Source organism: Pseudophryne corroboree, chromosome 2, assembly GCF_028390025.1.
Source record: "Pseudophryne corroboree isolate aPseCor3 chromosome 2, aPseCor3.hap2, whole genome shotgun sequence".
Classification (NCBI taxonomy): Eukaryota; Metazoa; Chordata; class Amphibia; order Anura; family Myobatrachidae; genus Pseudophryne; species Pseudophryne corroboree.
The window spans coordinates 464,946,541-464,960,686 of NC_086445.1; the positions used below are offsets into that span (position 1 = coordinate 464,946,541).

A 14,146-nucleotide genomic window follows, 5' to 3' on the forward strand; every position below is an offset into this window, starting at 1 on the left:
TGACAAAATTGTCAAGTCAAGCGGAACGCGACCTGTCAACATCTCCTCCTTCACATTCTCCCGCAACTGGGGGTGCGAGGAAAAGGCTCAGAATTCCGAGCCCACCCGCTGGCGGTGATGCAGGGCAGTCTGGAGCGACTGCTGATGCTGACATCTGGTCCGGACTGAAGGACCTGACAACGATTACGGACATGTCGTCTACTGTCACTGCATATGATTCTCTCAACATTGATAGAATGGTGGAGGATTATATGAGTGACCGCATCCAAGTAGGCACGTCACACAGTCCGTACTTATACTGGCAGGAAAAAGAGGCAATTTGGAGGCCCTTGCACAAACTGGCTTTATTCTACCTAAGTTGCCCTCCCACAAGTGTGTACTCCGAAAGAGTGTTTAGTGCCGCCGCTCACCTTGTCAGCAATCGGCGTACGAGGTTACATCCAGAAAATGTGGAGAAGATGATGTTCATTAAAATGAATTATAATCAATTCCTCCGCGGAGACATTGACCAGCAGCAATTGCCTCCACAAAGTACACAGGGAGCTGAGATGGTGGATTCCAGTGGGGACGAATTGATAATCTGTGAGGAGGGGGATGTACACGGTGATATATCGGAGGGTGAAGATGAGGTGGACATCTTGCCTCTGTAGAGCCAGTTTGTGCAAGGAGAGATTAATTGCTTCTTTTTTGGGGGGGGTCCAAACCAACCCGTCATATCAGTCACAGTCGTGTGGCAGACCCTGTCACTGAAATGATGGGTTGGTTAAAGTGTGCATGTCCTGTTTTGTTTATACAACATAAGGGTGGGTGGGAGGGCCCAAGGATAATTCCATCTTGCACCTCTTTTTTCTTTTCTTTTTCTTTGCATCATGTGCTGATTGGGGAGGGTTTTTTGGAAGGGACATCCTGCGTGACACTGCAGTGCCACTCCTAGATGGGCCCGGTGTTTGTGTCGGCCACTAGGGTCGCTAATCTTACTCACACAGCTACCTCATTGCGCCTCTTTTTTTCTTTGCGTCATGTGCTGTTTGGGGAGGGTTTTTTGGAAGGGACATCCTGCGTGACACTGCAGTGCCACTCCTAGATGTGCCCGGTGTTTGTGTCGGCCACTAGGGTCGCTAATCTTACTCACACAGTCAGCTACCTCATTGCGCCTCTTTTTTTCTTTGCGTCATGTGCTGTTTGGGGAGGGTTTTTTGGAAGGGCCATCCTGCGTGACACTGCAGTGCCACTCCTAGATGGGCCCGGTGTTTGTGTCGGCCACTAGGGTCGCTAATCTTACTCACACAGCTACCTCATTGCGCCTCTTTTTTTCTTTGCGTCATGTGCTGTTTGGGGAGGGTTTTTTGGAAGGGACATCCTGCGTGACACTGCAGTGCCACTCCTAGATGGGCCCGGTGTTTGTGTCGGCCACTAGGGTCGCTTATCTTTCTCACACAGCTACCTCATTGCGCCTCTTTTTTTCTTTGCGTCATGTGCTGTTTGGGGAGGGTTTTTTGGAAGGGACATCCTGCGTGACACTGCAGTGCCACTCCTAGATGGGCCCGGTGTTTGTGTCGGCCACTAGGGTCGCTTATCTTTCTCACACAGTCAGCTACCTCATTGCGCCTCTTTTTTTCTTTGCGTCATGTGCTGTTTGGGGAGGGTTTTTTGGAAGGGACATCCTGCGTGACACTGCAGTGCCACTCCTAGATGGGCCCGGTGTTTGTGTCGGCCACTAGGGTCGCTTATCTTTCTCACACAGTCAGCTACCTCATTGCGCCTCTTTTTTTCTTTGCGTCATGTGCTGTTTGGGGAGGGTTTTTTGGAAGGGACATCCTGCGTGAAACTGCAGTGCCACTCCTAGATGGGCCCGGTGTTTGTGTCGGCCACTAGGGTCGCTTATCTTTCTCACACAGTCAGCTACCTCATTGCGCCTCTTTTTTTCTTTGCGTCATGTGCTGTTTGGGGAGGGTTTTTTGGAAGGGACATCCTGCGTGACACTGCAGTGCCACTCCTAGATGGGCCCGGTGTTTGTGTCGGCCACTAGGGTCGCTAATCTTACTCACACAGCTACCTCATTGCGCCTCTTTTTTTCTTTGCGTCATGTGCTGTTTGGGGAGGGTTTTTTGGAAGGGACATCCTGCGTGACACTGCAGTGCCACTCCTAGATGGGCCCGGTGTTTGTGTCGGCCACTAGGGTCGCTTATCTTACTCACACAGCGACCTCGGTGCAAATTTTAGGACTAAAAATAATATTGTGAGGTGTGATGTGTTCAGAATAGGCTGAAAATGAGTGTAAATTATGTTTTTTGAGGTTAATAATACTTTGGGATCAAAATTACCCCCAAATTCTATGATTTAAGCTGTTTTTTAGGGTTTTTTGAAAAAAACACCCGAATCCAAAACACACCCGAATCCGACAAAAAAAATTCGGTGAGGTTTTGCCAAAACGCGGTCGAACCCAAAACACGGCCGCGGAACTGAACCCAAAACCAAAACACAAAACCCGAAAAATTTCCGGCGCTCATCTCTAATATTCTACAGCGCTTTACAAAGAATATTTAGCCATTTTTGTTGGGAGCCGATTAACATACCAGTATATTTTCGGATTGTGGGAGGAAACCAGAGTTCCCCACGTATGAACAGAGAGAGTAAACAAACTCAACACAGTTAGGGCAGAGGAGACCTCAGTGCTGTGGAACAGTAATGCTAGCCATTACACCAGAGGTTCTCAAACTCGGTCCTCGGGGGCCCACACAGTGCATGTTTTGCAGGTCTCCTCACAGAATCTCAAGTGAAATAATTAGCTCCACCTGTGGACCTTTTAAAATGTGTCAGTGAGTAATTAATACACCTGTGCACCTGCTGGGTTACCTGCAAAACATGCACTGTGTGGGGTCCTGAGGACCGAGTTTGAGAACCTCTGCATTACACCATCTGTGCTGCTCAATTATTATTATTATTATTATTATTATTAATAATAATAATAATAATAATAATAATAATAACAACAAAAGGAAAGTATTCTTCATACTAGGAGCCCGGAGGCAAGATAGTTGTTGCTGCACCCCCCCCTCAGCTCACATTTACTACCAACACCCTGTCCCAGCAGCACCACCTGGACACAAACTCTCTCCAGGGCTACTGAGATGGGGTGGTGGGTACTAATTATCTGGGCCCAGCTTGTTAGAGGGGCCCAGCCCAGGTCATCTATTAAGGGGGACATGGTCCCCCTGTGCAGCTGCCTGTGCCCACTGTGCAGCTGCGAGGAGGAGGAGCTATTAGGGTGGGGAGAGAGAAGGAATGTGCGCTTAAGAGGAAGTCTTTCCTCATAGGTGCCAGCTGCTGTGGATCACATTCACCCTCCACATTCACTTCCACCACCCCAGCAGCACCCAGGCAGGTGCAATGGAGGAGGTCAATGTGCCCCCTTCAGGGCTGGCGCCTAAAGGCAACTGCCTTCCATTGTCTCCTCTATTTATGCCCCTGTCCAAAGGCCTGTGCATAAAGATAAAAATAAATGTGTATTTTGTTATATTGGAGTATCATCAATACGGTGTCTGGGCATATTATTTAATTGGAGTTGATAAATTACATATTTATTTTGATCTTAGACAAGCAAACCATCTTAAAGCTTTCATTCTTGTTAATAAGATCAAATATGAAAAAGTAAAAGAAAAATGGATCCTTTTTTGTCAGTATACAATATGGGGAGTGTGATACAGAACAGACATGAAGAAAAACATGGCGTTTCTCCTGGTTGCTCCAAAAGCAGTATGGTAGAACCCAGATTACCCAGGCTCATATTATCAATGGTACCAATTAAGTGGGCAGCATACATCATCATTTTCCAAATCCTTCCTAGCATAAATTTAGTAAATACTGTACAGAAACGTAGGCTAGGCTGTTTATATTACATTTCTATCAGCACCGTTACATATCTACCTCCTGTACAGAAGCTGTTTCTTTCAGTAATACTGTACTAATGTAATATTTACTTAAATTATGATCAATTTTTGCATTGCACATGTATTTTTGGAGGGATCCGGTCTGAAGATCGACAGTGTCTAGGTCGACAATGTTTAGGTCAACCACTATAGGTCGACAGTCACTAGGTCGACATGGATGGAAGGTCGACAGGTGCTAGGTCGACAGGTCTAAAGGTCGACATGAGTTTTTCAATTTTTTTTTCTTTTTTTGAATTTTTTCATACTTAACGATCCACGTGGACTACGATTGGAACGGTAAAGTGTGCCGAGCAAAGCGGTAGCGGAGCGAAGGCACCATGCGAGGGGACGCGGTGCACTAATTTGGGATCCCAGTCACTCTACGAAGAAATCGACACAAAAAAAAATAAAAAATCCTCATGTCGACCTTTAGACCTGTCGACCTAGCACATGTCGACCTAGAAACCCTGTCGACCTTCCATCCATGTCGACCTAGTGACTGTCGACCTATAGTTGTCAACCTAAACATTGTCGACCTAGACACTGTCGATTTGATGAACCACACCCATTTTTGGATTACCCCTCTCTTTGATGATCCATGCAACCTGTCCTCTCATGTTTGAGCAGTCGTGGATTCTGTATTCTAATATTGGCAAGTTGGTTGCACTTGCAGCACATTACATCAATATGTATGTAAATGAAATGTGTGCAGTAATTTCTGGAAATGTCTGCTCTCTGTCACGCTCAAGAGGAAAGTAATATAAGGGAGGCCACAATCTGTATTTACTCATTCTCATCTCTGAGAAATGCACCAGTATGTTAATACCTTTCTTTTAGAGGAACTTACAGGTTTATTGTTGAGAACAAAAGCTTTAACAATATAAACATCAACAAGCACCTAACATTGGAGGTCATTCTGACTTGATCGCTAGCTGCAGTTCATCGCAGCGCAGCGATCAGGTCAGAACTGTGCATGCGCCGGCACTGCAGTGCGCCAATGCATGGCTGACAGCTGACGGCTGTCGTTACCTAGCGACCGCCTCTGCCCGATTGACAGGGTGAGAGGGGGCGGCACGGCAGTTTGGTCGCCGTTCTGTGGGCGCGGTACGGCCAATGCAGGCATGGCCAGACCATGTGGGGGTCGGGCCGCAGCGGCTGCGTGACGTCACATGCAGCCGCTGCGACACGGGCAGCGAAGAGCAACTCCCGGCCAGCCGCAGGAGCTGCGCAGGCTGGGAGTTACTGTGCGATGCTTTTGTACTTGTGCTGGGGGGGGGGGCGCGGCATGACATGCGGGGTGGACTTGCCCTGTTCTGGGCGTCCCCCCGCATGTCAGTGTAAGTGATCGTAGCTGTGCTAAATTTAGCACAGCTACGATCAGGTTGGAATCACCCCCATAGAATCTTAAGAAAAGACCTTTTTTATCAGGCGCTAATATCAAATGCTAAAAAAAACCCTTTTGGATAAAATAACAATCAGCTGCAAAAAGTTAATGACCTGGGGTTAGCAGGTCAATCAAATTGCACTGGGCCACCCAAGTGCAATTAACCACAAAACTCCAATTGTTAGAAACTTTTGCGCTATATTATAAATTTATATGATATGGCTGACAAAAATAACAGACTCCTATTAAATTAAAAATATTTAATAATATATGAATAATCACAAATCATAAAACAAGACCGGTCTTAGTAATTTAAACATCTAAGATGACAAGTATATATACTTTCCAATAAAAGGAGGTGGACTTAAGCATATTCTGTGCACAGAGGAGTAAAAACTAGCTTTATAGCTAAATGACTTGATATACAAAGTCAAAAAAATATAGATCAAGTGTAGCTGCTGGTAGAACCCGTATAATAGATGTTTCCAATAAACAGTCACTTTGTATCAAAGTTCCTTTGAATGTAATAATCCAACATAGGTCAATAAAATGAAATGAGAGCCGTTTTCAACCGGAATCTTACGTGAGGTGTGAGCAGGTAGTATCAGCAGGAGTACATCCCGACGTCCACCACACTGGCCTCTAGCTGCGGGGAAAACGGCACCTGCACTGGCGCCTGCTACAACCTGTCCTGCTCGGTCTGAATGTTCCACAGGTCTCCACCTCTACGTGCCGTTTGCGGGCACCGGTGAGCGGCTCCTCTCCACTCAAAAAATACAACCAGCAGATGAATGCTGCGGCCGGTATGTACTACGGGTCTAACTCCAGCTGGGGTCCAACAGTTCAGCCTCTGACGCGTTTCGCTCCTCCCACAGGGGCTTCCTCAAAGATCTTTGAGGAAGCTGTGGGAGGAGCCCCTGTGGGAGGAGCGAAACGCGTCAGAGGCTGAACTGTTGGACCCCAGCTGGAGTTAGACCCGTAGTACATACCGGCCGCAGCATTCATCTGCTGGTTGTATTTTTTGAGTGGAGAGGAGCCGCTCACCGGTGCCCGCAAACGGCACGTAGAGGTGGAGACCTGTGGAACATTCAGACCGAGCAGGACAGGTTGTAGCAGGCGCCAGTGCAGGTGCCGTTTTCCCCGCAGCTAGAGGCCAGTGTGGTGGACGTCGGGATGTACTCCTGCTGATACTACCTGCTCACACCTCACGTAAGATTCCGGTTGAAAACGGCTCTCATTTCATTTTATTGACCTATGTTGGATTATTACATTCAAAGGAACTTTGATACAAAGTGACTGTTTATTGGAAACATCTATTATACGGGTTCTACCAGCAGCTACACTTGATCTATATTTTTTTGACTTTGTATATCAAGTCATTTTGCTATAAAGCTAGTTTTTACACCTCTGTGCACAGAATATGCTTAAGTCCACCTCCTTTTATTGGAAAGTATATATACTTGTCATCTTAGATGTTTAAATTACTAAGACCGGTCTTGTTTTATGATTTGTGATTATTCATATATTATTAAATATTTTTAATTTAATAGGAGTCTGTTATTTTTGTCAGCCATATCATATAAATTTATAATATAGCGCAAAAGTTTCTAACAATTGGAGTTCCATAGAATCTTAAGGTCATGCCTATAAGTGGGATGCCTTTTAGCATCCCAGCGGTCGGGATTCCGGCAGTCATCTCCCGAGTGCTGTCCGGATTCCGGCGCCAGAAGACAACCGCCATCCCGAAGGTAAGTATCAAGGTAACGTTTAGAGTTAGGGCCCGAGGTGGGGGTGTTAGGAACTACGAAGGGGGGGTTAGCCCTAACCGCCACTCCCAAGGGTTAGCCCTAGCTGTGGAGGGTTAGTGTAAGGGGGGGGGGGGGGTATAAATACTTACATGGTTGGGATGCCAGTGCTGGTCATGTGACTGCCGGCACCCCAACAACCAGGGTATCATACTATTGCCTGTGTTCCCTGTTTGTTCTTGCACTAGTACACCATTGCCTACAGGTCAGGCATACATGCCATTATTTATCAATGAGTGATAAATTTCCCCGTGAGTGATAAATAGCACCAGCCAATCCGTTCCTGTCATTTTTCAAACCCGGCCTGTGACATGGAAGTTAGGAGCTGATTGGCTGGTGCAATTTATCACTCACAGTGAAATTTATCACTCATTGATAAATAAGGGCATGTATGCCTGTAGGCAAAGGTGTACTAGTGCAAGAACAAACAGGGAACACAGGCAATATTTTAGGGTGAAACATGAGGCAAGATGCAATGTATTTATAAAAATATATATCATGGGGGTGTTTTGCACCCCCCCAAACCCCCGTGTCCATAGGTATAAAATACATTTTCACCCCCCAATGACAATAGACCCCCCAATAGTCTAAAAATCTAATAATAGTGCGCCCACAAACCCCTGTCATAGTAAAAGAAAAGCTAACATGGTTTATAACACCACCACCACCACCACCACCACCTTTAACAAAACTGTTTTGGAGCCCCCCTCCCATGGCCAATGTATATACTTTTTGAATTATTTTAACACCCCCCCATCATAATTTTTCTTTATATTTCTCCTCTTCCCCCCCCCCCTCACTGGTTACAGATCCCCCTGAAGTCTAACACTCCACCCTCACCCCCATGGGTATATACAGTCCCTCAATGTTGAAGCTGAACCCTACACATGCTGAGAGCAGCTAAATTGTGCAGGGATGCTCTGTGCATCCCCGGAACATGTGCTCCAGAATACTGGCTGCACTGCATTCTGGGGCATGATTCCGTGAGTGATGTCTGCTGGGTGCGGGGCACAAGTGGAGGCAGCTGCGGGAGCCGGGGGGCTGCACACTTCGGGGGACAGCTGATCATATGTGATGCGACCAAGCCAGGTAATGTTCTTCTGGCTCCAATTGCATCACATGCAACCAAGCCAGGCAAGTGGTTAAAAAGAACAGCAATTGGCATTAAAGGCTTGAAGTTGTGAAAGTGAATATATCTGGCAAAGGGATAAACCAGACCAGGGCGGAAGGGGGGGGGGGGGGGGGGGGCACCAGTCCCTTACTTTGCCAGGGCTGGCTGGACCCCTATATGGACACTAATGCAGCAGTGACTGCAAATGTATGCCAATGCCGCAGCTGATAAGCTTACGTACAATCATGCACCAAACACACATCAGACATTAGACCAGCCCTATGGTTGTGCAGAATGTCTGTCAGAACATGGCTGCCTGCGGTACTGTAACTGTCATAAGCCACAGTCGTTGGCCCTAACACATTTTATTCAACCAATTTTGTATCTGTTTTCTACATTTTGGTCACGTTATTCAAACGGAAGACTATTCCCAACGTAAAGAGACTGATTGTCTTATCAGTCATCCTCTTTTTAGGAAAAGCTACTTTTTTAAAATTATTCATTAAAACAATAATTAAATGCGTTATACATATGCCACGGTTAATTCATTCTGGTAGACAATGACTTAAACAATATGCATGCTGCATGCCAGTGCTTATGCATATGCAAATACTGATGAGCCTTAATGCAAAATGACATCCGCCTTTTGCTTTGCCCTTGTGCATTGTACTGTGTATGTACAGTCACATTTTGTGTAATGAATTTAGCTGGGATGACAACTGCCAATGTATTGTGATGTTTAGTGTGGTTGCAGTATGACTAGAACCACTTCAAACCACATTCTGCCAGAGAAACGTCCTAAATCAGTGATGGCTAACCTTGACACTCCAGCTGTTGTTGAACTACACATCCCAGCATGCCCTGCATCAGTTTTAGCATGGACAAATAGCAAAACTGTAGCAGGGCATGCTGGGATGTGTAGTTCAACAACAGCTTAGTTCAACAACAGCTGGAGTGTCAAGGTTAGCCATCACTGCCCTAAATCATGGACACAAGGTGGAACTAGGCAACTGTTTTGCAAATACTTTGAAAATTGTGCTCATCTGTAGCCATGATGAAGTCTATTAGTTTTCCAGTTGATTTGCATAGAACTTTCAATATCACAGGCAGTGTGCATACAAATCACTGTGCACAAGCCCAAGAAAAACAAATTATGTGTTTCCATCTAGATGTCATATGCACACGCTGATTACTGCCTGCATTCATTAGGATGAACTGAAATAACCTTTTCGCAAATGGGGTCACTGCTGAAGATGTTATTCAGTTCTGTGCCTCCCCTTCATTCCCACCTACTTAATGGCATTATACTGGCATGGGAACTTACTGAGTTTTCTTATTGACTATTGCCCATACTGTTCTAGGTAACGAGGAAAAGGTTTCTTCACCAACAAGATGGGACTTCTCACCTTCTTGAGGCGCTTTGGAGTCTCCTGTTTGGTCTTGGTACTTGTTATTGTACTTGTATGCCCTGGTGAGTATTATGCTGTAGCTGCCTATTACATATTATTATTCTGCTTGGAAGAGGTATACTTCTTGCACACAATGAGAACTAGAAATGCACCTTTGAAACAAATCCACAATTTCTGCAAAATAGAAAAAAAGGAAATATTAATAAAGCGGAACATAAATCTTATTTTAGTAGTTCTTCCCATCCATTTTTTCTACTTTGTCCACATATTATGCAAAGCTTTGGGAAGCACCTTTACTGCAGTACTGTATATTGGTGGAAATATTAGGTGGCTGCATTATTAAATGTTACATATTACTGTATATAATGTGCAACTACTGTATGTTCTAACAATCTAACAATTTGCTATGGTCATGTATTAATCAGGCTAATTGGCAGAAATAAGACACTAGGGGGTACATTTACTAAGATGGGAGTTCTATTTAAGATGGGATGTTGCCTATAGCAACCAGTCAGATTCTACTTCTCTTACATCTTGCACCTTCTAAAAGATAATACCTGAAATCTGATTGGTTGCTATGGGCAACATCCCATCTTAAATAGAACTCCCATCTTAGTAAATTTACCCCTAGATGTATAGCAGCAGTGTCATCTGTCATACATTTTAATAAAAGCTCCAGAATATGCTGAAGGACTTCTGCCCAGACTGCAATGTGTTCTCATTGTTCTTATTATTAAACCAGCCTTAATGGAGACCACTGCAAGCTTGTCTCTCCGTTGTGGCATTGATGCAGGTTGTGAAGATTACTCGTTCTTGCTGTAATGCAGTCATCAGTATGGTGTCACTTGCTATGTATTTATACATCATAATATATGCAGAAAGTGAGAGGTTTGCTTTACGTACACAAACCCCCTACTTTGATCACTCACATATTATGCTGTTACTCGTATGTTTAAAATCATCAGAAGTAAATATAAGGATCACAAAAAAAACAAATCTGTCAATGTGCAATAATAATAAGTGTCATTCATTAGCTGTATATGATTACTTGCGTAGCAGTTGTACCACTGAGATATGGGGCAGGGTATAGTGAGGACTGAAGTAGTAGGAAAGGATATACAATGCATATCAGAGATAAAGGGGTATATGCAATTGCGGTCGAATTCCCGAAATTGTCGAATTTCGGGACTTTTTCGCCCCCCCAAAAAAATCGTCAATGCAATTCAGTACTTTCCGTCCAAAAAACGGACTTTCAAAATTCGACTTTTTGAAATTCGACTTTTGTCAAATTCGACTTTTCTGCAATGATACAAGTGCTGCAATTCGACCAAAGTGTATTCAATTGAAGTTTGGAAATTCGACAACAGTGCTTTTAGACAGTAAATTCGACATTTTCAATCCGCCACACTTTGGTGGGTGAAACGAATAAAAAAAAATTAAAACTTGTTTTTTTGTGTGTTTTTTTTATTGATAATAGCATATCTATTTATATTAGAAGGGATTAGGTACTTGGTTTGTCTTTTTTGGAGGCACAAGTATTATTTATATATATATATTTTTTTTAGATGGAATGGTAAAATTCAGGAAAAAAATGGCGTGGGGTCCCCCCTCCAAAGCATAACCAGCCTCGGACTCTTCGAGCTGGTCCTGGTTCTAAAAATGCGGGGGGAAAATTGACAGGGGATCCCCCGTATTTTTAAAACCAGCACCGGGCTCTGCGCCTGGTGCAATAAATACGGGGGACAAAAAGAGTAGGGGTCCCCCGTATTTTTTACACCAGCATCGGGCTCCACTAGCTGGACAGATAATGCCACAGCCCGGGGTCACTTTTATACAGTGCCCTGCGGCCGTGGCATTAAATATCCAACTAGTCACCCCTGGCCGGGGTACCCTGGGGGAGTGGGGACCCCTTCAATGAAGAGGTCCCCCCCCCAGCCACCCAAGGGCCAGGGGTGAAGCCCGAGGCTGTCCCCCCCATCCAAGGGCTGCGGATGGGGGGGCTGATAGCCTTTTCAAAATTGAAAGAATATTGCCGTGGGGTTACCCGCTGACCGCGGGTAACCCCACCGCTGACGGCAAAGTTCCCACCATTAAAAGTAATGGAGGCAGCTGTGCGATGCGCTGTCTGAGCTTAGACGCGCGCAGCCAATCAGGTGAGCGCCACGGAGTAGCGCTTCCTGATTGGCTGAAGGGACCTCAGTGACAGGAGTCACGTGATGTCCCGGCATTCGGGGAAAGGGTGCTCATGTGTCAACATGGGACCCCTTTCAGTCTGGTGGTTCGGGTGTTCGTGTTTTTTTTTTTGCCAAGTACGAGGATTATCTCTGGACGTGGATTTATCTCTGGACACTGGCAGGTGAGTATAATTTTTTTCACAGGTACCCTCGGATTGTCGGAGACTGTGGCAGTCGGCGTGTCAACATAGGTAAGTATGTATGTGTGTCGGCAGTGTGTAATAAAGTTGTACTTGTCACGGTGTGTGTCCCCTGTTTTTATTTGGGTATTTTTTTTCCAGTAGTACTACAGGTACCAGCGGGCCCATTTTTCTCCCGCATGCTGGTACTTGTGGTTCTCCAAGTACCAGCTTGCGGGGGAGGCTTGCTGGGACTTGTAGTACTACTGGAAAAAACAATATTCTTTCAATTTTGACAAGGCTATCAGCCCCCCATCCGCAGCCCTTGGATGGGGGGGACAGCCTCGGGCTTCACCCCTGGCCCTTGGGTGGCTGGGGGGGGGAACCCTTGATTGAAGGGGTCCCCACTCCCCCAGGGTACCCCGGCCAGGGGTGACTAGCTGGATATTTAATGCCACGGCCGCAAGGCACTGTATAAAAGTGACCCCCGGCTGTGGCATTATCTGTCCAGCTAGTGGAGCCCGATGCTGGTGTAAAAAATACGGGGGACCCCTACTCTTTTGTCCCCCGTATTTTTTGCACCAGGCGCAGAGCCCGGTGCTGGTTTTAAAAATACGGGGGATCCCCTGTCAATTTTTTCCCCGCATTTTTAGAACCAGGACCAGCTCGAAGAGCCCGAGGCTGGTTATGCTTTGGAGGGGGGACCCCACGCCATTTTTTTTAAATCGCGGCAAAATCTGGCAAATCGGCCATTTTTCGCCCGCGGGACTGTCGAATCTGTTTTTCATTGAATATGTTGAATTCCGGAAGCCACCTGCCGGAATTCACCTGTCGAATTGTGTCGAATTAAAAAACGGCGATAATTTGCCGCTAATTGCATATACCCCAAAGAATGTCCACGTCAGTGTATGTTCCAGAACTGCTTTATTCAGTACCAGGCTCAAGTGAGTAGCACAACCATCAATGACAGAGCTCATTATGTATATTACTCTTCAGGCACTGTGGGTATACCGTAAATTGCGGACTTTGGTTGGACTCACAGAGCGGTCGGTACCGTAACACCCACACATATAGACCACAACAATGTGTGGCTGTAGAGTCCTGCTCATGGGCACAAAAAAGTAGATGGTGACTAAAGAGATTTTCTTATCTAGAATCCTGATTTATTTGGCTAGATGAGAAATATTTGGCAGGAGTTCCCAATGCCCTGAAATGTGTAACGATCAATTTACCAACAAAACAGCTCATGTTTCTTAAAGGTTGACTGATCCTTAAGGTAAAAAATTTCATATACTGTTACTGTATGCAAAAGGAATGTAAAATAAAACTCCTACAGCAGCTGTGTTAAACGTCATGTGATTATTTCCTCCTCTCCAACCACACACACAAGTGTTGCAAAAACCCACAACCTTGTAGTGTCTATAGTTTTTTATACAATAAACAGGGCAAATGATGATTCATGACAACACATGAATTGATCAGCCTTTAGAGAGCATTTCTATTATCTTAAAGAACAAGTAGAGTTGATTTAAATGTTCAAACTTTTCTTCATCACTATTCCTCTTACACATACAGTGTAAAATAGCATGGGTCTAGTATGGAATGTAAATAGTGACAATGTTTACAAGTACAAAATGCAGAGGACTAACCCTAATGACAGTTTGCCTGTCCACCGAATGACCAGCACTGAAGAGCTTTCCAAAGAATAGTGGTCCAAAACTGAAGTTAAAGATTGTCGGATCAAACTTTTTTTTGACAGATAAGTTCTATCTGCTAACAAACCAATCACCCCAAAGTAATAGATTATTCATTATGTAAAATAAATAATCTACATGAGGGCTTTGCAGTCATTCATTTTCAGCCTGGTTTATTTTGACAAAGGGATGTGGGAAGGGGACCAGACCAGTATATTTCCTATGGCCTCGCAGGTTCTTAATCCATTTCTGCCCAGATGCAAGAGAGAAGCATAAGCATGTTAATTTCTGTAGAACAACAGAACCGAATTCTAGACAAATCAGCCTGTCGTCGACTGCCAATGGTAAAGTTACCTGACAGCTGCCATTCCGTGTGCCATGGTGCCATTTTTTCTCAGAAGTTAAAATACAGTGGTCACACTTTCCTGAGAAGTGGCAAACCATTATTGATTGTTTTTAGC

General features: G+C 45.0%; 1 protein-coding gene across 1 annotated transcript in view; it reads left to right on the forward strand.

The window, feature by feature from the left end:
- ECRG4 (ECRG4 augurin precursor) overlaps positions 1-14,146 on the forward strand; it is a 44,590-nt gene that overhangs the window by 24,877 nt on the left and 5,567 nt on the right. Inside the window, exon 2 of the mRNA XM_063953797.1 lies at positions 9,591-9,700. Coding sequence (XP_063809867.1) covers positions 9,622-9,700 — 79 coding nt within the window. The 5' untranslated portion in view covers positions 9,591-9,621. The remainder of the gene's footprint in view (positions 1-9,590; positions 9,701-14,146) is intronic.